This window comes from Saccoglossus kowalevskii, chromosome 7 (genome assembly GCF_978046115.1).
Source record: "Saccoglossus kowalevskii chromosome 7, keSacKowa6.1, whole genome shotgun sequence".
Classification (NCBI taxonomy): Eukaryota; Metazoa; Hemichordata; class Enteropneusta; family Harrimaniidae; genus Saccoglossus; species Saccoglossus kowalevskii.
In genome coordinates this window covers 388,729-413,799 of record NC_140647.1, presented here as the reverse complement: position 1 = coordinate 413,799, position 25,071 = coordinate 388,729, and the positions used below count along the sequence as shown (strand labels likewise).

Here is a 25,071-nt window from a genome sequence, read left to right as displayed (position 1 = left end):
CTCTGATTAGATTTTTTTTTTTACAAATTATAGCGTATCATTCCATAGCTAGGTGTAATTCTTACATGTACATGATGTATTGTTAGAAGTGTTTGGTCAGAATAGTACAGGTCATAACATTAGCTAATGCAGTGTTAGACCATAGATGGTGGCCAGCTAGTGTCAGAATAGTACAGGTCATAACAATAGCTAATGCAGTGTTAGACCATAGATGGTGGCCAGCTAGTGGCAGAATAGTACAGGTCATAACATTAGCTAATGCAGTGTTAGACCATAGATGGTGGCCAGCTAGTGGCAGAATAGTACAGGTCATAACATTAGCTAATGCAGTGTTAGACCATAGATGGTGGCCAGCTAGTGTCAGAATAGTACAGGTCATAACATTAGCTAATGCAGTGTTAGACCATAGATGGTGGCCAGCTAGTGTCAGAATAGTATAGGTCATAACATTAGCTAATGCAGTGTTAGACCATAGATGGTGGCCAGCTAGTGTCAGAATAGTATAGGTCATAACATTAGCTAATGCAGTGTTAGACCATAGATGGTGGCCAGCTAGTGGTAGAAGTTCAGTTCACTTGACTCGCTAATAAAACACCCAAATTTTTTTAAATTCAATTGGGTAAAACTAATGAATGTCTGGATGTCAGAGGTAATGTGACAATGTAGCGATTATTGATATGTATATCTAGTCTCTAGTTTCTGATATTGTTAGAATGTGTTAACTCCTCAGTTTTTATCACATCATATCTCTCCAGTAACATTGATTGCTCTGATAGTGTACAGCTGTCAAATTATTTATTGTCAAGCTGGGGGGTGAAAATAATTTATAGAACAGCTACAGTATTTGACTAGCCTTGCAATATTAAAATGATACAATTGCATATAATGCTGATTGAAGTTGTATTGTTGACAAGTTGTCTGACTTTCAATGAGAGGCATTATTAATTTATTTTATTTCATATTGATATTTATTATTTCACAAAATATTTTATCTGTTGACAAAAAAATAATAAACATGTTAATAATGATATTGTTTGTTACAATATTGCACATTGCTGACTGGATATATTATGCCTTTTCTCTGTCCTTGCCATTATTTTTTAACCATAGCTTTGAAATTTGTTTTTATAACAATATAAAAATAAATTATTAATTTATTCTAAGAATGGGTGCATATACACACGTGTAAAACCCTATCTCATGTAGTTTAATGACTTCTAAATTCAGACGTTCTGGCATGTCTAAATTTGAGAAAATCTGCAATTTCGTTAAAAAAATATGTAAACTTCAGTAGGGATTGGTCAATGCAATTTGATCAGTTTCAATCTGAACTCATTTGGAATTCATTGATTTTCACCAGCTTGCCATTGTACTCTTTCAGATCAAATAAAATTAAATGCATTACGTCTGTGGCTATGGGGTACTATGTCTGCTCAACGTATAATGTGATTTTACTGGGGTTTTCAGTTGATGCACTGAACTTTCCATGGAGGGGTCATTTCCAAATTGTTAAATATATTAATGGTTGGATTGAAGTTATTTCTATTTCAGTCTTCTTTCATGCACCAAGAAGTCGTATCAAGTGAACTGGGGACATGCGATCTCCCCAGAGAGTAAACTTGTATTCAATTAAAAAACGACTACTCTATTGAGGTTAGTTTTTTTTTTCTGAGCAAACAGGGAATAGAAAAGCACTCAGTTTGAAAGTTTATACCTCCAGGGTCCCTGTATAGCTGTAAATATGATGTCAACTGTTATGTAGTCTTCTGCAATGTGCTTTTTTATATTCATCTTTCGGTCGCCATTTTAAATGAATGCAAAATGTTTGTGGAAATATACTCCATATCAAGTTTTAGCAGGTATTTAAAGTCCTGCTAAGAAACAGGCTTTACTATGGCTGGCTACTGAAATAGACCAGTATAGAATTTCATTTACACATGTCGCTAAACTTACTTACAAGCAGTTACACTGTGTCCAATTATAACTGCTCTTTCTAAAATGGAAGTGATGTCTGGGTATTTAGAATGAAAGGACTTATTTTAATGGCCTCTTCTGCAATCTCTTGTCTAGATACCAATCCAAAATAAATATTTTAAACATCTTCACCTCACATTAGTTTTTCATTAGATAGATGTCTAAACTCAGACACAGAATAAATATTTGAAGCAAGCCTAATTTATTTTTCCCATAGATATAGATTTTCTTTGCTAAAATTTGTTAACAAATTACAAAACATTTTTTTGTTGTTATTAATATGCCATTTATGTTGCGTACTATATTCATTTGTTCGGCGGTAAATGTTGGTATTCAAGTGATATTGTTGAAGACTCTGTACTGGACTGAATTATTATCCCAGAAGTTTTAGTTTATGGCTTGTTTGTGTGTTCACACTCGGCTTGTCAGTGATTTACGTCACTGCAAGCATGTCAGGACACCTTCACCATTTCGCCATGTCTACCGTATATGCAAATGTACCTTTATTGGTTTTCTGTACATTATCCTGACTTTCAGTAGACAAATGTATATCGCCTTCACCGCTTTGACGCCCCTTTACAGCACATGACCTGAAAAATGTGCTCTTGATATGTATGTACTAGATAAACCATTGGTTCAGAAAGGTAATCACAGACCTGTGTAAACAATTATAATGAATATGAATCAATTACGCTTATGGAAATCAAGTAGCGGTCAGATTTTGATTCAGTGGATAAATTCCATGGTATGACCAAATTTGTGATATCATACTGAGAGAGTGACCCCTGACGGTAGTTAGTGCATGATTATCAAACAGAGGTTTGTCAGATTTAGCAAATTTACGATTTCACATTTTTTTTCCAGAACTGTGTATATTTACTTAATTTCTTTTCTTTTTTTATAATGGCTGAGATTCAACTTGATGTCCATTGAAATTATACTCAAAATTACACATTGGAGATTGTTATTTACACAGAGTCTCTTGGTGGTAAACCTACTAGTATAGGCTTGAACTACTGACAGAAAACAGAAAAAATATAAGTGCTTTTTTTAGGCTTTAATGGTGGTTATGTTTATTCCAACTAGGTCTTGTTTATTCCATGAAAGTGATGTATGGGTATAGTTTGCAAACATCAAAGTATAAAAAATGGAAAAAGTCAGTGTGTGGGGGCGGAACCAACCTTGTTACTGTATGTCAATTGCATGTAGATGACTTTTTTCAGGGTTAGTCCAGTTATAAAGTTTTTAGAGGTTTTAAGAATAGTACTTTGCAGAAAAATTGTGAATGGTGTTACTCTACAAGACCCCCAGGAAGATGATTAGTGCTGTCCTACAAGAATAACTAAATGCAAAGAATTGTAAATGTGTTTGAAAATGCTTCTTTTCTGGCCGATAGTGGGGATTTAATGTAATTTAAATAAGACTGATGAAGTACCTTGTCTGAATGAGGGTAGATATTGTGCCTTAAACCACATCCATCAGTGCAGGAGATCGTTCTTTTGTTTTTGAACACTTTGGAATAGCTTTAGAACTTTGTCCTTTATTGATTTATAAAGATTTCCTTTCTGTTCTGTGAAGGCTGTCATTAATGGAAACCCTCGCAGTGTGTGTGTTATGTTTGATTTTACTGATACATTGTTTATGGGTTCATTAACAGATAATATTTATAATATGGTAAAATATACATCATTTTTTGTTCACTTGCTCAAAAAATTGACTGATGTACTTCATTCCAAGTGGTTATCATGAAATTCTATACTTTCAAAACATTCAGTCTCAGTCCCATACATGTAGACACACAGACACACTCGTACATTGTGGTACGTGCACCAATACAAGCAACTAAATTCTCCTTTTATTTCCATTTAATTAATTGCTATTCAAAATTTCAGAATTTTTTTTGTGTAGTAGTCCATCGTGCAGTGTGTTAAACTCCATGATACGAAAACAAACACTCTGAGGTCAAGTCAATTCAAACCAAATTTATTGACTAATCGAAATTGCAAAAAGATACGTACAAAAAAATGTTTTCAAAGTAGTTACCTCCTGAGTTTTTTTTTTTTTTCGACCACTCACAATGAAGCGGGATATCAAAGAAATCTATTCAAGAACAGCTAACTCCAATCTTGCTCCAATACATTATAATAAAAGGCATTTAGAGTAGTGTTAAATAGGCTAGGATATTACAGGGCTGTCCACCCTAAGAACACTTGAAGAGAAGAAAGTGTTACAATTCTCTTGCTTAAAATTTTAAGAAGACATCTGAACAACAAAATTGAAAAAAAAGCACTGAGCCCTCTGACCAATTTTTAGTTTTCTGTTTTGTTTGTGATTGCTCCCAAAGCTTGCCTGCAAGACTGAATATAAACAGTGGCTTTCATGTGGAGTTGATAGAAATTTTCCAGATTTGTGCAGCAGATAATGCAACTGTTTTGTGTAACCCAAATGTGAGATGGTAGTTTTATCACTTGAGTTATTCCAGACTGTGGTGTAGAAAACAAAAAAGTTCAACGGTTTTTTCACACAGTTTGTGTCGATTCAAATTTACAATACCCAATGAAATCTTAATGGAGTGAATATTAAATAAACACAGGAACTGCATTGAGTAGAATAGGAAAGTCTCATCAAATCGTGCAGACTCAGTGTTTGCATGGCTTACCTACCTCAAGTAGGTGTCTGATCTAGCAAATTTTTTTGCCTGCCTACCCAAACATTTATCGTATGGATCAAGCTTGCTCACTGTATTGGGCACTGAATAAACCGTTTAAAACAACTTTGTGATGTTTATTTTGGTCAGCACATGCAGTTACTTCAGAAAACTAAGTGTGAGAGTCCTTGCCTATGTGCAGCTTGTCTACTTCAGTCACGGCTGCATTTGACAACCAGTATGGATGAAAATAAAAGTGTGGACAGATTTCGTCATTGTCTGCAGCAGAGCTATTAACTTAAGAAGCTTGAGGAAAACCTGACAAATTAATTAAAACTGCAATATTTAGGCAGAAAATGACAACGTCCTGCGACAGTGTTGTGGCCATGTTCTATTTTTGATTATCATGGTTTTCTATATTTGGAACACTTTGTATATTTCCACATAGCATGAAAACAACATGTTGTATTTAACAGTAGGGTAGGTTGTTGCAAAGTACCGATACGTCTGTCTCGAATTTCTAGTGCATATTGGGTAAATAACAACGTCGTTTTCAATTGGCCAGACTGAAGCACTACAAAGAAACAAGCTCAAACACACGTTTTATGACTTGTAAAATCCTGGGGTTTCATTTGAGCTACTCCATCTTGTCGACGAGTAGAGTTCCTTGCAAACTATCATTGCACAAAGTAGTCTTTGTCCTGTATACATATTAATACTATAAAAAAAGTTGTCAACCACTGAAAGGTGATTTCTATCTTAACGATCATCTGTTACTATGATAACGCACCACCATGTCAAGTATTATGCTGTTGCATTTGTTTTTTTGTTCTCTACATCATGCCTCACATTTGGAACACCTGTTAAAATAAAAACATTTTTATAAAAGATTAAATTGATTTTAATTTTGAACTTATTCTACATACGTGTAATATTGTAACCGAAGTAGGTATAAATATACCGCCCCAGAATAATCGGGACTTTGAAAAGAACGGTAAAATTCTATCAAGCTGTTTTTATCCTGTTATTCAGTTTAATTAAAGACAAGGTTTCCTCAATCATGGTGGGCCATATGTTCTGATATTTTCTAAGCAAGGTCATACTGTGATAGGCTTCAATACTGCATACATGATCTATAATCTATTGGTCAATATGCCATATGAAGAAATAAATACCACGATTTTTTTTTCCGATTACTGTTTTAAAAATACTGTTTCTTGAAAAAATTATTTTCTGTAAAATGAATATAAAAAAAAGCTATTGTTTGGCTAATTCAATTAAATTGCTACACTATAGCTTGGTTTTCTAACTTAATTGTTTGGTTAAACTGATTTTCTTTGGGTAACTTGTAGCACAATTAAATTGCTACAAAAATGTGCTTAATTGCATACAGATGACATATATGTAGTGATATGCAACAAAATGAAATGTGTGTGTCTGCATTAAACCTCTATAGCCCAGCTGATTTCCAGATTGTATCAAGGTTGGTTTCTATTGCAAGAGATATTTAAGTTAGCAGCGACCCTTGATGTGTGGTATTCTTGTATTTAATATGATACAGGCAGACCTAGGCAAATTTAATAATATGCTGGAGTTAAGGCAGCAATGCTTTCAACTTAATGTGCACATTAAATTACAAGTTGTATCAATATCACTGGGTGGTACCTGTAATTGGAGTCGGTTGAATACAAAAAATTCTCTGACAAAGCAAATGAAAATAGAATTACATTTTATATTGGTTTCTGTAGACAGGATATATCAAAGAATTAATTAATTCTTTATTTTACTTTGAGGCCTTGTATATTGTCTCAAATTAGGTGATCTGATGTACAGACGGGTAAATGGATTCAGGGTACAACTTCAAACTTTATTTTCTCTGCGCAAATTAATTAAAAGTATTGGCAAGTATGTGTTAGCCATGGTGTAGTGAGGTCATATTGTTGCATTGCCTTAGTTACTAACAGCCATAACTTGATTGTTTGAGGAAGGAAGAGCTGAGTGTGAAAGTCTGTGAGATGAGCTGAGCTGAGCTGATGAGCTAATTTTCTAGTCATTTTAGTAATAATGAGATGTTCTTCCTGAGTTAAAACAACCTGGAAAATCAATCAGACTGTGTCAACTTCCTTGATTGTCAGGAAGTGGGTTTCCTAAGGAAAAGGGATGTCAGGGGCATGGGGACAACCTGGAAGTAGTCTAGAAGCATTTTCTGTCTTCTTCCCGATCCTGGAAAAGGGTTTTCATGGAAACTGTTATCATAGGGAACCTTAAGTGATAATGATGATGATGTTCACATGGTAGATAGTTGTTAATTAGCAGAAGTGAAGAGAGATGATGGGGAGACAAATGTGTTTGCTTTTCAAGTCAGGTATTCAGTTGTGACAGTTAGTTGACCTGTCGATTCTTGACAATCTCTGTCCATTGGTGGCCTTCTCATTGACATTTGTACCCGAGTAAATCCCGTCTGGAATGAGTGATAAAAAGCCTTGATAAGCAACAAATTGGAGAAAACTCCAACACTGAAATGAATGAAAATGTTTTGGCAACATTGATAAGATCTGACAAACTTTGATGTGGAAATGGTGGATGGTTGAACAACCTTCCCATCTACCTCTGAAAGAATTCCATTATACTATTGTTTTGCTGAAGATTAACGTCAGATACGACTCATCAAGTAAATTCATTGGGTCATTACTGCTCTAAACATACCTAATGACAGAGACTGAAGACATAAAGAACCACTAAAGTACTTAGAGGATTTCATCTTTAAATTGATGGCTGACTTTTGATCTCCGGTTGTTTCGATGATGCACACTCCTCTTTATTTTCTCTAAGTGGCAAGGATCATTTTTGGGGTAATTGAATTATTTTTAGTCCCCGTTCGGACGAAGTCCGAAAACGGGGACTTATAATTCGGTCTCTGTCCGTCCTTTCGTCTGTGCGTCCGTCTGGAGTCATATCTCAGAATCCCTTAGACCGATTTTGTTCATTCTTTGCATGTGCCTAGTACTTTATGTGGGACATATGCACATGCAGTGGTTTAGCGATTCGATTCAAAATGGCCGACTGGCAGCCATCTTGTTTTTTGAAAATGTTGTATTTTGGACATGCTTTGTCAGTTTTCATTCAAACTTGGTACATAGATTATACATGTTAGGATACATGTCCATGATGATTTATTTCACAATTGGATCAAAGATGGTCGACTGGCAGCCATCTTGTTTTTTGAAAATGTTGTATTTTGGACATGCTTTGTCAGTTTTCATTCAAATTTAGTACATAGATCATACATATTAGGATATATGTCCCCGACCATCCGTGAGTTCCTGAGTCTGTCCGTCCAACTGTCCGTGTGTCCGTGCGTCAGTCTATCCAACGTCATATTTCAGAATCCTGTGGACTGATTCCGTTGATTCTTTGCATGTGCCTAGTACCTTATGTGGGACATATGCACATGCAGTGGTTTAGCGATTCGATTCAAAATGGCCGACTGGCCGCCATCTTGTTTTTTGAAAATGTTGTATTTTGGACATGCTTTGTCAGTTGTCATTCAAACTTGATACATAGATTATACATGATAGGATACATGTCCATGACTATTTATTTCACAATTGGATCAAAGATGGTCGACTGGCAGGCATCTTGTTTTTGTTTTTTTATGCGGTATCTTGGACGTGCTCTGTCAGTTTTCATTCAAATTTGGCACATACATGTACTTTATACATGTTAGGATGCATGTCCATGACAATTTCAAAATCTGGTCAAGGATGGCCGATTGACAGCCATCTGACTTTTTGGCCTTACTACTATATTTCCACAATTTATGTACCATTTTCATTCGTATTTGGCACATACATCATACATATCAGTGTGTTTCATAATCAGATCAAAGATGGCCGAATAACGGCTGTTTTTATTTTGGCCATATTACTATGACACGAAACACGTGTTTTGATGTAAATAAACAATCTGTTGTATACGCCACTTGGAACTCAAGTTTCAAGGACACGCTCGCGACAACCCCTCCGCTTTAATATGACGAGCACAAAGAGAATTTAACGGGGACTGTGTCATTTTTAATGACTTGTTATATTTGCTTTGCACCCACAAAAATTATAACCTTGACCTTAATTTCTGAAAGTCAAATAAGATATAAGATGTATCATTGCTTTGTAAGATGTATCATTGCTTTGTAAGATGTATCATTGCTTTGTAAGATGTGCTTTGAAATTCTATGGCAAAATTTGATTGAGAGAAATTGTGCAATGGTGGCTGTTCGGCTCAAAAAAAGAATATTGCATTGAAACAATCAATTGAAACACAATTTGTGTTATTTTGAATAATTCCAAATGTTTTCTACTCAAAATGAAAAATGCATGTACCGGGTATTGCAGTTTAAATATCACGTAAGTTCCCTGTTCATGTTTTCTGTTGTTTTGTTAATGATGCATCTCATCTGCATTGCATGGAGCTTAAAAATAAATCTGTTGAGAAGTAACAAAATATCCTGCTGTGTGAGCTGATTGTTATCAAATTAATTAAAAAACAACAACATTTTATTAGCTCCCCTGTCGACTTTGTCGAGCGGAGCTTATCATATGAGTGATTGTCCGTCGTCCGTGTCAATGTTTTACATTTTCGACTTCTTCTTGAAAACTACAAGTCTGAATGCTTTGATACTTGGTGTATATGTACCTTGGGTAGACCTCTCTCAGATTTGTTAATTTCATGATCATATCTTCAATTCTCCAATTTTGGTGAATATTTTTGTCATTTTTGGTAAAAAGTGATATTTTCAACTTCTTGTTAGAAACCGCAAGTCCAATTGCTTTGATATTACATATACATGTATAGGTACTACATGTGGACCACTCTCAAATTTGGTCATTTCATAATGATATCTTTAATTCTCTAAATTTGGTGAATATTTTTGTCATTTTTGGTAAAAAGTGATACTTTCGACTTCTTGTTAAAAACGACAAGTCCAATTGCTTTGATATTACATATATAGGTACTACATGTGGATCTCTCTCAGATTTGTTCATTTTGTAATGATATCTTCAATTCTCTAATTTTGGTGAATATTTTTGTCATTTTTGGTAAAAAGTGATATTTTCAACTTCTTGTTAGAAACCGCAAGTCCAATTGCTTTGATATTACATATATAGGTACTACATGTGGACCACTCTCGCATTTGTTCATTTCATAATGATATCTTTAATTTTCTAATTTTGGTGAATATTTTTGTCATTTTTGGTAAAAAGTGATATTTTCGACTTCTTGTTAAAAACTACAAGTCCAATTGCTTTGATATTACGTATATAGGTACTACATGTGGACCTCTCTCAGATTTGTTCATTTTGTAATGATATCTTTAATTTTCTAATTTTGGTGAATATTTTTGTCATTTTTGGTAAAAAGTGATATTTTCTTCTTGTTAAAAACCACAATCATTTATGGTCAAAAATGATATTTTTGAATTCTTGTTGAAAACAGCAAGTCCCATTGCATTGATACTATGCATATTGTTCATTTTCTAATGATATCTTCTGTTCTTTAATTGAAATGTGCATTGCTAACAGCGGAGCTATCTCAGCTGAGAGGCTGCTTGTTTCATTCCTACCATGGTAGTTATTTTATCATTAAAGTGAAAGTAACAACTTATGAACCTAGAGTTGACATTCATTTGAAACAGTGCAGGTAATATGAATTGAACCAAAAATGTAGAATTTTAATGAAAAAGCTATAAGCTGCCAGTCTTGAAGCAAACTGTATTGTGGTACTGTTAATAATGGAATTTAGGTAAAAAGTGATCATTACTTACTGTTTTTAATGAAAAATCTAATTCTCAATAATTAGTAATGAAGAATTTTGTGTAATTTTCCCAAAATTAAAATGTTATTTGCTGTAAAAACAGCTATGTGAAATGAGGTTGGAAAAAAATGCAGATGAGGAAATCAACTGTGTGATTTCATTCTCCTGAGTCTACCACGACAATCTATGCTGACATTTATAATGACTTGTCTTTCTGAAGCACACCTAAACCCTGGAGGGGTGCACATTCAACATGCGAGAGACAGCTATCATTAGTAGGCTGATAACAGTTTCTCAAAAAACCCGACTTCTGCTCGGGGAAATCTGGCAAGAAGTAGCTTCAATGTGAGCTCATGGGGTTACATGTACCTGGAGCCATGTTCACACTGATGATGAATATAATATGTTAGAACTTATCGGTTTTTCTGAAAGCCACTATTCAACAAACTCCCAGCGAGTACATTCATATCCCCACCCAATAAGAACAGTGGTTGTCAGCGTAGTGATTTTTTTCATCCTCGTTGACAACTGTCTTGTCTTGGAGCACTTCATAAGATTAGACCCCCATCAAGTGATTTAAAACTTTGAAGGTAGTTGTTGATTTGTCACTAACTGGTCTGGTCATTTCTAAAACCTTGCCTTTAATCCCCCCACTGTGCCAATGTGTTCCTCTCCTGATGAAAGCATTTGCCAGGGGGTAATGGCATCTTTTGTTGTAGGAAACGATTAAAAAAAACAGTACTGCAGTCTGATAATTCTGCCTTAAATCTGAAAACAAAATTGTAAAAGTCAGTCAGTCCAGTCTGCACCTGATTTGCAATCTTATGGTATCTTTCTCCACAGATCTAATATCATTTTCACCACCTAAACTTAAAAAAGTAAGATTACATGGGGGGGGGGGGGAGTTTGTAATTACTATAGTTTGTATTGTTTAAGTTTTTAGCTCCGCTGTCGACTTTGTCGAGCGGAGCTTATCATATGAGTGATTGTCCGTCGTCGTCGTCGTCCGAGTCAATGTTTTACTTTTTCGACTTCTTCTTAAAAACTTGATACTTGGTGTATATGTACCTTGGGTAGACCTCTCTTTTGTTTGTTCATTTCATGTTGATATCTTCAATTCTCTAATTTTGGTGAATATTTTTGTCATTTTGGGTAAAAAGTGATATTTTCGACTTCTTGTTAAAAACCGCAAGTGCAATTGCTTTGATATTACATATATAGGTACTACATGTGGACCTCTCTCAGATTTGTTCATTTTGTAATGATATCTTTAATTCTCTAATTTTGGTGAATATTTTTATCATTTTTGGTAAAAAGTGATATTTTCGACTTCTTGTTAAAAACCGCAAGTCCAATTGCTTTGATACTACATATATAGGTACTACATGTGAACCTCTCTCAGATTTGTTCATTTCGTGATGATATCTTCAATTCTCTAATTTTGGTGAATATTTTTGTAATTTTTGGTAAAAAGTGATATTTTCGATTTCTTATTAAAAACCACAAGTCCGATTGCTTTGATATTACATATATAGGTACTACATGTGAACCTCTCTCAGATTTGTTCATTTTGTGATGATGTTTTCAATTCTCTAATTTTGGTGAATATTTTTGTAATTTTTTGTAAAAAGTGGTATTTTCGACTTCTTGTTAAAAATTGCTTTGATATTACATATTTAGATACTACATGTAGACCTTTCTCAGATTTGTTCATTTCGTGATGGTATCTTCGATTCTATAATTTTGGTGAATATTTTTGTCATTTTTGGTAAAAAGTGATATTTTCGACTTCTTGTAAAAAACCAATAGTCTTATTGCTTTGATATTACATATATAGGTACTACATGTAGATCTTTCTTAGATTTGTTCATTTCGTGATGATATCTTCGATTCTCTAATTTTGGTGAATATTTTTGTAATTTTTGGTAAAAAGTGATATTTTCGACTTGTTAAAAACCAAAAGTTCAATTGCTTTGATATTACTATATAGATACTACATGTAGACCTTTCTTAGATTTGTTCATTTCGTGATGATATCTTCAATTCTCTAATTTTGGTGAATATTTTGGTCATTTTTGGTAGAAAGTGATATTTTCGACTTCTTGTTAAAAACTGTAAGTCCGATTGCTTTGATACTATACATATTGTTCATTTTCTAATGATGTCTTCAGTTCTTTAATTGAAATGTGCATTGCTAACAGCGGAGCTATCTCAGCCGATAGGCTGCTTGTTTCTTTAATTCCAGTGTGCAAGAACAACATAACAGTCAGACTGTTATTTGTAGATGATAACAAAACATTACACCAGTGATTGCATTGTAGATGTGATTGACCCACCAGTGAATGCATTGTAGATGTGATTGACCAACCAGTGAATGCATTGTAGATGTGATTGACCCACCAGTGAATGCATTGTAGATGTGATTGACCAACCAGTGAATGCATTGTAGATGTGATTGACCCACCTGTGAATGCATTGTAGATGTGATTGACCAACCAGTGAATGCATTGTAGATGTGATTGACCCACCAGTGAATGCATTGTAGATGTGATTGACCCACCAGTGAATGCATTGTAGATGTGATTGACCCACCAGTGAATGCATTGTAGATGTGATTGACCAACCAGTGAATGCATTGTAGATGTGATTGACCAACCAGTGAATGCATTGTAGATGTGATTGCCCAACCAGTGAATGCATTGTAGATGTGATTGACCCACCAGTGAATGCATTGTAGATGTGATTGACCAACCAGTGAATGCATTGTAGATGTGATTGACCCACCAGTGAATGCATTGTAGATGTGATTGACCAACCAGTGAATGCATTGTAGATGTGATTGACCCACCAGTGAATGCATTGTAGATGTGATTGACCAACCAGTGAATGCATTGTAGATGTGATTGACCAACCAGTGAATGCATTGTAGATGTGATTGACCCACCAGTGAATGCATTGTAGATGTGATTGACCCACCAGTGAATGCATTGTAGATGTGATTGACCAACCAGTGAATGCATTGTAGATGTGATTGACCAACCAGTGAATGCATTGTAGATGTGATTGACCCACCAGTGAATGCATTGTAGATGTGATAGATCCACCAGTGAATGCATTGTAGATGTGATTGACCAACCAGTGAATGCATTGTAGATGTGATTGACCCACCAGTGAATGCATTGTAGATGTGATTGACCCACCAGTGAATGCATTGTAGATGTGATTGACCAACCAGTGAATGCATTGTAGATGTGATTGACCAACCAGTGAATGCATTGTAGATGTGATTGACCCACCAGTGAATGCATTGTAGATGTGATTGACCCACCAGTGAATGCATTGTAGATGTGATTGACCAACCAGTGAATGCATTGTAGATGTGATTGACCAACCAGTGAATGCATTGTAGATGTGATTGACCCACCAGTGAATGCATTGTAGATGTGATTGACCAACCAGTGAATGCCGCAACTGATTAATTCTCTCTCATGTTTTGTTGTATCTATTCAGTGTTCTTAATACATTGTCTAAAGAACTTGGAGGATGATTTGTGATCTAGCGCTTCACAACAGTTAATTACTGCATTTACTGAAAGGATGTTGAAAGCTTAAATATGGAGGAAACCAGTTACCTAACTCAAGTACCTGTGATTTTACTCTAGTCTGCTTGCTTGGTTACACATCTCATGTAGATTAAATGGCAACACACAAAGTGTAATGCATGCCAGTATCTTCACATGGCAACCTGGAACAATTGTTACGTCTTATATTATTTGGCAGCATGTTAAACTGAAAACAGACAGCTACTTGCATCATTCAATATGCCAGATTGGTCAAACAAATTTCAGCATTTCAATATATGCAATATGGTTATACTTTTCTCTAGTGCTTAGTTTTTCCATAAAACAGCAAAAATAAAGAGCCAAAAATAACAATAGTGAGCATGTTGTGATGGAAACAATAATGTACATGCACATACATGCATAACCTGTTTGCAGTTGCATCAGTGATCAGCTTGGTGTAAATATGCATACACAGACTTTCTGAATTATAAATTAATTGATCATTAGGAAGTAGGCAATGGTTCCATGTTAGCCCAGAGTCGCATCTCTCAATATATTGCTTTAGTTTGTGAGATGCTATTTAGGCAAATTGTTTTCTAAGATTATTGCAAACATTTTTGTTTTTAAATTTGAACAAAAACCCCAAAAGAAGACTCTGTACACATTTACCTGATTTGTATGATGAGAAAAACAAAAACAAATATTCTGGGATATATAAAAGTAGTATATTATAGAACCATATTTTGTCTATTAGTTGCACATGTACTTATGTGTCTATGGCAATACTAAGTTATACTTTAATAATACAGTATACAATAAATGCTCGCTTCTAGTGGAGACACACTTCTGAATAAAGCAAATATTTTGGGTTATAGTAGTTAAAGGGGCACCTTCCAGTTAAGCCTAATCTCACAACAAGTTTACTTTCTGGATTAAAATAACAATGGGTAACAAAAAGTAGATTAACATTGTAAACAACATAAACAATAGTGTTCCATGATTCTTTGGTGCAATCAATGGGATTGAGCGGTTCCCCTTTAATAGAAAGCCATAGTAGGCATAGGAGAAATAGTAGGTGCAGCAGGCAGTAAAAATAGTAGGTACAGTAGTCAATGCAAATACAAATTTTTAATTTAATTTTTCTCGCCAACCAACATTTTAATTATCACTAACTGTTCTCAAAATGAACATTATCTGGTTTTCATTCATATAAATGTGCCTGCACATCCACCGTACATGTAAAGTATCAAGTTTCTGTGTTCTGTACATTGTACCGTTATGGCTCCATGGGAAAGTCAGCTCAGTAATGACACTACATACAATTTAGCATCAGTCACTGTGACACCAAAACCCTCCCTCAGGTCGTTTGCATGGTCCCTTGACAAATGTGACAGCTAATCACAGATTACAGTCAGTTATTGATCGTGTTGAGAATATAAAGTACCAGACTAGCTTAGACTGTTTGAATTTTATATTTTCATTGCAATGATTTAAATAGATTTACCTGATAGCACATGTTTTTCTAAGTGCTTGTATTTCCAACACCAGTGATAAAATCATAGAGGTTTGTCGTCCAAACTAGTGAGATGTGTTGTCGAATGATGCTTTGATCTGGGCTTGAAAATTTTTTCCAGCTTTTCTGCTATTAAATCTTTAAATTTTCACAATAATCCATGTAAGACCATGTTTTCTAAGGTCAGACTTTGAAACATTTATAAGGAGATTTTAATTATTTGTATTTGAAAGGAGAATTCTCAATTTGTGTGTATATTTATTGAACCATGACAAACAAACAGTGGTGAGTACATTTGAGGTTTATGGGTACCTGATACCTGTGATTATATTGCTTCAAGTCAGAGACATCAACAAACATCAAAGTGTTAGGTATCAGGGATGAACCATTTTCACATTGGGGGGGGGTCTGGTGTTGGATATATGGCTAACTGCAATATTAGATATTGAGATAAATACAGCTTTCGGAGGAGGAATCATATTCATATGGAGTTGGCGATTTGGGCGATTTAAACCATATTCTTGTGAGGGTGTTTCTGGTGTTGGTTATCAACGGAACATAATATTTACATGGGGTGGTCAAGTTTTGGATTTATTCTTATTTATATATCATAACTATGACTGTATTTCGAAGCGTACCACCAAATATAATAACTTGTAATAAAAAATTTCACCCATTGAAATACTCTTTTTCAAGCTAGGATTTATAACATAACAAACCTTTTATTTGAGTTGCATTTTTTTTACTAATTTATCGGTTTTTCAAACTTCACAGAGCTTTTTGTGTTTATTATCTGGACACCTATTATTTTGATTAAATTTCAAAGGTTACAATAAAAACATGTGCAGGCCTTTATTTGTCAATTATCTTGTTAAAATAACTCTGGTGTGATGTGCTATCTAAATAATTGCTGATAATATCACTTTAATTTGCTTTTTGTAATTGAAGCTAGCAGGAAATACTACTTTGAAAATTATTGCAAAATATCACCATGATATTTATAAACATCTAATTAATATTCAAATGAAAATTGGCTATTGTTGTACATCTGTTTATCTGTTATGTTTATGACTAGAGTTGTGCTGACCTTGTTAACCTTTTGCTAAATATCATAATTTATTAATCTGAAGTTATCAGGAAATTATTTCCGATAAAGTTGTTATTTTGTGCATGTCTGTTGCATTAAATTCTGGGTTTTGTGAAGAAAAAAATTATGATATATATTGTATGTATGGCAACTTGAGTAAGCAACAACTCATTCAGTCTTTGTGTATGGATGTCTCAGTACCAATCGATTTCTAGAAATCATACTCGAAAGGTCACATCTTGTCTCCAATGGTTACCAGAATTGTTGGATCTCATCCAATGTGTGTTTGTTTTTTTTTAGCACAGAGCTCTCTAGTCTCAAATTTCATCAAGTATTTTGTTATTAGAAAAAAATGGAATGTCAAGGAATGTTCTTTAATTTCTCTAACCTCCAAATACTGAGCAGGAAAGAAAGATGAAGTTGTGGAGTCAACCATTATATAGAGGGGTACATGATGTGGGAGGGACTGTATTACATACAAAATTAAATACATAACTTTTAGTCGTAATGCAGAAAAACACCAGCTACTTTTTTATATCTATTCTTGACACCTGCAAGGTACATGCCTAAATTGCTTACATCCTAAGATATACATTTTTTCACAAACTTGAACCACATTTTGCCATCCACCCCCTTCTTTCTCAGCTCCAACAATTAGGGAGAAAGGACACTTGACACCTGTTTCACCAGATTTACTAGAATAATACATGCATGAACAAATTGAACTGAACATTCAGAATGTATGCACCATTTTCTATTTCAGGGAATAAATTCTCAAATGACACTCAAAATGACCCCAAGGTAATATCAGTTAGTATTTATGCATATTGGAAGTTAATTTTAACCTTAACTCTAAACATTACTTGTATCAGAAAAAAGACACCCCAGGGAGGGAAATAATGCATGCTGGGATATGTCAAACACATTTATTTATACTATTTTGGTTAATTCTCACTCTGGGTCCCTGGTTCCTTTTGTTAGTTATTTATTAAAGTTGTAAGCACTAAAGTGTGAAACTCAGAACAACATTAAGTATGCAGTCAATCTATAAATAATAAAACTAGTATCCAGTAGAGGTCAGAGATATGAATATTAAAAAACCACACATGCATGAAAAAATATAGTATGTCAGAGGAAGAGTGCTTTAGTTTTCAGTAGACCAAGACTTGTTAAGTTTTAAGCTTCGGTGCACTTCATAGAAGTGTGAAAAAGGTTTTCTTTCCCATTGTTTTTAAACTAGATAAATCCTGGTTATGGCTTTTTACATATTTAAAGTATGTTTTAATCAGGAGTGAATACTTAGTGGTGGTTTGCTGTGCCTACAAATTGTGAGAATGTCCTAACTTAAATTTTAAGTGTTTGTACTTTCAAAAAGTTGCTTTTTAAATCGTTCATTTCAATAAATTAAGCGAACGTGAATGAATGATGATAACTGTGTTATATTTCTGAAGAAGAAGTCAATACTTGAGTTTTGTGATTGATTATTATGAGACAGGTGTCAAGTTCCTGCATCGCTCAAGTGTTGAATAAATTACTTATTCCTGTCAAGTTGAAAAGGGCATTATAGAGAAACGTGACTGCCATGTGTTGGGGGTAGGATTGTAATTAGGAAATGTCCGGGTTACAATAGCTGCATGCTAGGTTAGAGGCTTGGTCCAGTGACTAAACAACATGTGGAGTTCAATGAAAGAATAAATCTTTACTCTGGAAAAAAAAAGAAGTAAAAGTACAATTGCTATGAACTTTGACCTCGGAATAGTTTTATACTGACTAAAGAAACTTTTGTTATACATTTATTGACTTTGGGAATGTGTGTTTAATTACGTATTGGTGTCCTTGCCTCTACCTGTCAGTCGTTATCAGCAAATATCGCCATACTGTATTGACTGGTTTTCTTTTCATCGTAAGGTTTATGGCCTTTCACATTCCCTATTGCCAAGATTTGAATAAACCTTTGCATTAAGAAACACCATGTGTTTACATTAAAAATATCCAGTTCTTTATAAGACAGGGAGTAACCCAGTATGTTGGAGACATTGTCCATTGGGAGACCCTGCCATTGCTTATATTAGTGTACGTGGCACCATATGCTGTTCTAAGTGCCGTGAAATAATTTCGCTATTTTCTGCTGATCAGTGAAATTAAATTCATGTGAAAGTGTAAGGAAATTTCAATAAATATTTAACAGTCACAATCCATGAATTTCAAACCTAGGTGAACTCCATACAAATATTTAAATGTGAAATTTTATAGTTTTCAATTAATTCAATATAACGATCAGATCAAAAAGTGCCTTGATTACATTTTATCGTCTATCATTTGTGGAAAGTAAAAAAAAAAAAAAAAAAACAGTCAATTAATAAAAGGGGATTTGAATTACTGACTGCAAATTAAATCATCTTTTCCTCATTCTAAGGTCAGATCATTTGGGATATATATATATATATATATCTATATACCAAGGCCAGTAATGGCATTTTAAAATGTTGGTGCAGTATCTTGCCTATTTTTACATATTTGTTTTGTAAATTTTTGACCAAAATAAGATAAATTTTCAAATTTGGTCTTTATCAAAAGTTTTGAAGTATGAAAGGTTAATTTTATGGTTCTGTAAAATTCTTTATTTTGCTTGGAATTAATTTTCGCAGAAGGAATGATTCAGTGAAAAAAAGATCCATTTTTTTTACATTCAACTCATCTGAAATCAAGGAAAATAAATTCCATGCAAAACACCCAAAAAGTCTTTTTTGTGAAAATTAATTAAAGTTAAAATTAATTATTTCACAGTACATGTAGTTGAAAAACATTGAATTTGTAAATAAATGACCAACATTGTTGCTTTAAAAATTTTTCTTTCACATGGATTTGTAATTTTCATATTGTATTCAATGCCCTGTAGCAGATTGTTTCATCAAATCTGAGTCATGCACACCCTGCCGAGTTCTTTATAACTCCAATGACAACACATTATTTTACATACTCCACCATACTCAATACAATCCATCTGGCAAATTTAATATGAAAGTAAAATATGGCACCCTATTCTGTTATGCATTGACGTTAATATTCATATAGAACAGCCATTTTAATTTAGCATCTTAAATAATAAATAATAAATAGTTAAAAACCAAACTTATAAATACCATATTGTAAATGTAGATGAAATTTGAGGTAATAAAGATGAGATGATTTCCCTGCGGGATATTTATTTCAATATTTTAAAAGTATATTCCATTGCACGTGTTGATGTATAGTCCATATTTATTTCTACTTGTGAAGAAAAATTAAATTTTAATGTACATTTATTTGTACAATTGATCTGTTAATCAATGCCTCTTGCCCACTCGTTTGCCGGTTACCATTGGATGTCTATCATCATGATTTATTAATATCAAACGTCAGACTACGTGCCAAGTTTTTCAAGAAGCATGTTGTTTTTTTGGTTTGGTTATCATATTCTTCTCTTGTCACTGTGTTATAGTTTTGACATTGTTGTTATCTCAAGTTTCAGCCATGTTTGTTTAGTCAGTTTGTGTTGTCTGACAACCATTCAAGGCAGGTGTGAAATACTAGTTACAGTTAGCATAAATATTTACTGATTATTGGAGAAAATAGCAGAAATCAAATTTCGGTATGCAGCAAAAATGTCCTCAAATGTATGTTATCTTTTGTTTTAATTTTTTCTTAGTTTTTGGCTACAGTATTAAAATCTATACAAACAAATGTTGTCCCTGGTGGTGTCCAAATATGGCACAACAATTTGACCAGTAGCAAGTTGCATGATATACAGCCAGTGACCTCCAGTCTTCCTCATTGTTCAGTATTCAGGCATTAAAAAAAGACAAAGAGGCATCTACATGTTGTGGTTTTATGACTCTGTGTAAAGCTTGCTGGTATATGGTATACAGATGACAATATTGTTTTTATCAGGCCTATAGTCAAGTCAAAGATTATTAAATTGATTACATTTCATTTAAAATACAAGTAGGCATTAATTATTGTACTCCTGATAGTGTACCACTTTATAGCTCCGCTGTCGATTTTGTCGAGCGGAGCTCATCATATGAGTGATTGTCCGGCGTCTGTGTCAATGTTTTACTTTTTCGACTTCTTCTTGAAAACTACAAGCCTGAATGCTTTGATACTTGGTGTATATGTACCTTGGGTAGACCTCTCTCAGATTTGTTCATTTCATGATCATATCTTTAATTCTCTAATTTTGGTGAATATTTTTGTCATTTTTGGTAAAAAGTGATATTTTCGACTTTTTGTTAAAAACCACAAGTCCAATTGCTTTGATATTACATATATATGTACTACATGTGCACCACTCTCAAATTTGTTCATTTTGTAATGATATCTTCAATTCTCTAATTTTGGTGAATATTTTTGTCATTTTTGGTAAAAAGTGATATTTTCTTCTTGTTAAAAACTACAATCATTTATGGTGAAAAATGATATTTTTGAATTCTTGTTAAAAACAGCAAGTCCCATTGCATTGATACTATGCATATTGTTCATTTTCTAATGATATCTTCTGTTCTTTAATTGAAATGTGCATCGCTAACAGCGGAGCTATCTCAGCCGTGAGGCTGCTTGTTAAATCAAAGCATACTTTCTTCTAAGCACTCAATGAGTTGGTAAAGAATATGTTGATGTTTATTTCATCATGTTGTTCCATTGTGCTAGTTACAAAAATATATTGTCAGCATTTCCATTTCATTGTATTGATCGCTGCATCTTGGTTGTCGGTGATTGGTTAATTTTCTATCAAATCCGAATTAATCAATATAGAGGGCAGTGTTCCTATAATTCTAATAATGTTTCTTCTCCAGGTTTCCAAATGGAGGACAGGCGTTGCAAGTCAATATGTGGGATGAGGTTGCTATTGTGTGCCCGCGAGAAGAAAACACCACAGAAGGACGAGAGAGAGCACAGTACAATGTCATATACATGGTGCCAAAACTTGGCTATGATGAATGCCGGATAAATTTACCTGAAACACGAGTTTTACATCGATGTGATGAGCCTTTCCAGGAAAACAGATATGCCTTGTTATTCCAAGACTATAGTCCTGTTCCTGGAGATTTTGTTTTTGAACACGGAAGAGAATATTATTATATATGTAAGAAATAATTTTTCTTTTCTCAGAAATCTCTATCTTTGTCACTAATTGTAGTTATAACGACAGGTGAAATATACATAAATAATCCATCGAAAACAACATGTAATATGGTATTTTAAGAAATATTGTCTTTGCGCCGTTCAAACACCTATCCATCAGAGATGCATGCGAGCCAGAATGATTGGAAGTTTGCATACTGCACACAAACTATAAAATGATAAAGCTTGTGTATTTGTATCAGTAATATAATAGAGCATGATGGTTTACATGTACCTCAATAAAGATGACCAGGCAGATACTACCAGTATGATGATGTGTATTGTAACTAAGCTTTGGCTATGTCAGGGATAACCATGTGGAGTACAATAGAAAATAGTCTATAGTTTCAACCAAATTTTCCATTGTCTGCAGGTCTTGATAAAAAATGGAAATATTATTATGTGGGTTACTTTGTAAAAGGCAACAAAAATGGTCTTTCAAAAATGAACTTTTCATTCATGCCCATGTATGCAATCTACTGGCATCAAAGATAGACACTTTCTGTTATTTTATTTTAAAAACCTTTTTTTTGTGTTTCCTTTAATTGACAGCTGTGAGTAATGACCGGATTGATGGTCTGAACAAAGTGTCTGGTGGAAATTGTCAGTACAAACACACTAAGCTCATTATAAAACTCTGTTGTGGGAATGCACCAACAAGAGTGCCTGGTAAGTCACATGACCCACCCTATGTTGTAACATCCATGTGTGAATGCATGTACAATTTTACCAAGATATTTCCACAACTTGAATATTTTAAAATTTTCCATTGAAAATATAAAATATTTCAGTTATAAATATAAACATGAAATTATTGAAATATATTTTATAAATAATTTTTTGTTAAATATATATTTCTATTTTCTATAAAATAAACCATGTCACAAAATTAATCTTCTTAATATAACCTGTAGTCTGTATGTAGAAAACTAACCTGTACAATAGGTATATTCTAAATACAGAAATGACTAATCTGTATGGAATGTCACTTTCACACATCCCTACACTTACATAATAGAATCATAGTCTAATGTACATGTCCATTGTTATGCATTATTTCAAATATCAAAATAAATAAGCATCGGCTCTTGTCTATTATTCTTTCCAATAGCCTCAAAAAGCACGCTTTAATTATTTTCAGCTCTGAATTGAATCTTACCACTCTTCTCATCTTTCTGAATTCATTATCTCATTAATATCAACTGGAATCTTTAACTAATATATACCAGTATTGTTGTTAATAATCAGCCGCAGTAATTGTTATTATTTGTTGAGTTTTGTACATTAATTAAAAATAGGTTTTATTCACCAGTGCCTTTGTGAGCATTGCATCAATAATATGTGTAACCGATTAAAGCTGGTCATACTAAGCCATCATTGGTTATCTTCACTTCATTAGTTAACTTTAGTTATTAAGTAAAAATTTACTACAGTTTATCCTGCTAACCAACCAACACCATCTAATAATGCTTTCAATCATTATTTTTAGCGGTTACATTCTCTTCTTCAACAAAAGAATCCAATGTGATCCCAGATAAAACTACATTGTTTGAAGGTGCGTTACCATAGAGACATCACTATTCTTTCTATATTTCTCAGTCTTTTTCTCCCTTAATCTTTTATGTCTAAAAAGTATCTTAATATCCTTATCTTTATATGCACAGCTAGCGCATATGTGTTGCATGTTTATTAATGCCTGCGTCTGATCAAAATTTAATTTAATTGTTTATACTTTTCCACTATATATGTGTCTGGACAAAAAAAAATTAAATCAAAGTTCATCCGTTAATCCTTAACACTTGTTTACTTATGTGTATAAGCTACCCTACTAAATAGAAAAATTGATTAAAAAGGGATTGTACCATAATGTATTTGTCACTTTCCTCTTTGTATGCTAAATTTTTTTGTTAAATTGATATAAAATGGTATATATAAATATACCATATATATATATATATATATATATACATATATATATATATATATATATATATATATATATAGATGTATTTTTTTGTCTGTATGCTCAGTACTTAGCTAAGAATTTACTTCACAATGCTGCTTTTTTTCAAATGGAATTTATTTTTGCTTTTTCCACTTGAAAACGTAAACCGACAAAATGTGATCCAATGAAGTCTTTTTTTCAACTATATCTTAGTTTGCTTGATGCAGTGAATATTAACTGATTAGTGACAAGTCATATGCAAAATATGCAAAAAAATTGCTATTTTCTTTTTTACCCTGCCATCAAAAATAGCAAAAATAAATTTAAAGTGAAAAAAATTTGACATACTGTAATCCGCAGTAGATAATAGATATTTTTCTAATTTGTAATATTAAATATCAAATTTTGTTTTAAATTTTAGATGGTTCAGAAGACTATGAGAGTAAGGAACACAACAGTGTCCATGACAACAAAGATGATCCAAAGAATGATTTACTCTCATCATCATCATCATCAATGAGTAACTTGATAAGGACATCATGTTTCATTAATCTATTATCATTTTCTATAGTTAGACTTTTTGTGTAAATTGATACACTAGTTTTTTTGTGAAATTAAAACACACATGGACAGACAGATGGACAGACAGGCAGACACGATATAAGAAGCTCTGTACAACTCGATACCTAGCAATAAGTGATGTGGAAACCAAAGAGAATCTGGTCCTTTTACATCACAAAGTGACACTTGTTTCTGAGAAGTTTCAGTGGTGGTTTTTTTTGAATATTTTAAAATGGCTGAGTGCCCATTTAAAAGTTTGTGACCTGCTTCACATAAACCAGAAAATACTCATGTTGTAAATATGCATCATGCCAACACCACCAGATAGGCTGATTGGCTTACACTGTACAATTCTCTCACAGTGCATAACATTAGCATATTTACTACTGATTGGCTCAAATAAGTGATGTTTTCTCCGTACATGTGACTGCATCATTGTGTGTATGGGTGAGAAGTAATGACAAGCTTCTTGCCAAGATATTATTTTGTAATAAAAAAATTAAATAATCAAGAAAAAAAAATCTGTCCTAAAATTATCAAGATTACAACATAAACTTGTTTCTTGTACCAAATGTTCTCTAAATCTGTAACAATCATTGTGAAACAATCTTTTTCTGAAATTTCTGGTCATAGGTTTATTGAATATTGCACATTATTAAGATGAGGTGACATTTTGAGTCTGATATCTATGCAAGATGGTCACTGATGGGAATGTATCATATAAATAGCACTTGCGTCAGGAAATACAGTATTTGCTCTATTAGAAATGGACCTAAAACAAAATTATATTTGCTATATTCAGTATCAT

At 33.5% G+C, this 25,071-nt stretch overlaps 1 protein-coding gene across 2 annotated transcripts in view; it reads left to right on the top strand.

Moving 5' to 3' along the window:
• Positions 1-24,784, top strand: part of LOC100369780 (ephrin-B2) — a 32,130-nt gene extending 7,346 nt beyond the window's left edge. The window contains exons 2-5 of one of the 2 annotated variants that reach the window (XM_002737383.4): positions 21,430-21,719; positions 22,310-22,426; positions 23,247-23,312; positions 24,124-24,784. In XM_002737383.4, coding sequence (XP_002737429.1) covers positions 21,430-21,719; positions 22,310-22,426; positions 23,247-23,312; positions 24,124-24,290 — 640 coding nt within the window. In that variant the 3' untranslated portion in view covers positions 24,291-24,784. The remainder of the gene's footprint in view (positions 1-21,429; positions 21,720-22,309; positions 22,427-23,246; positions 23,313-24,123) is intronic. The other variant, XM_085500958.1, reaches the window with a different exon arrangement.
• The last annotated feature ends 287 nt before the right edge of the window (positions 24,785-25,071 follow it).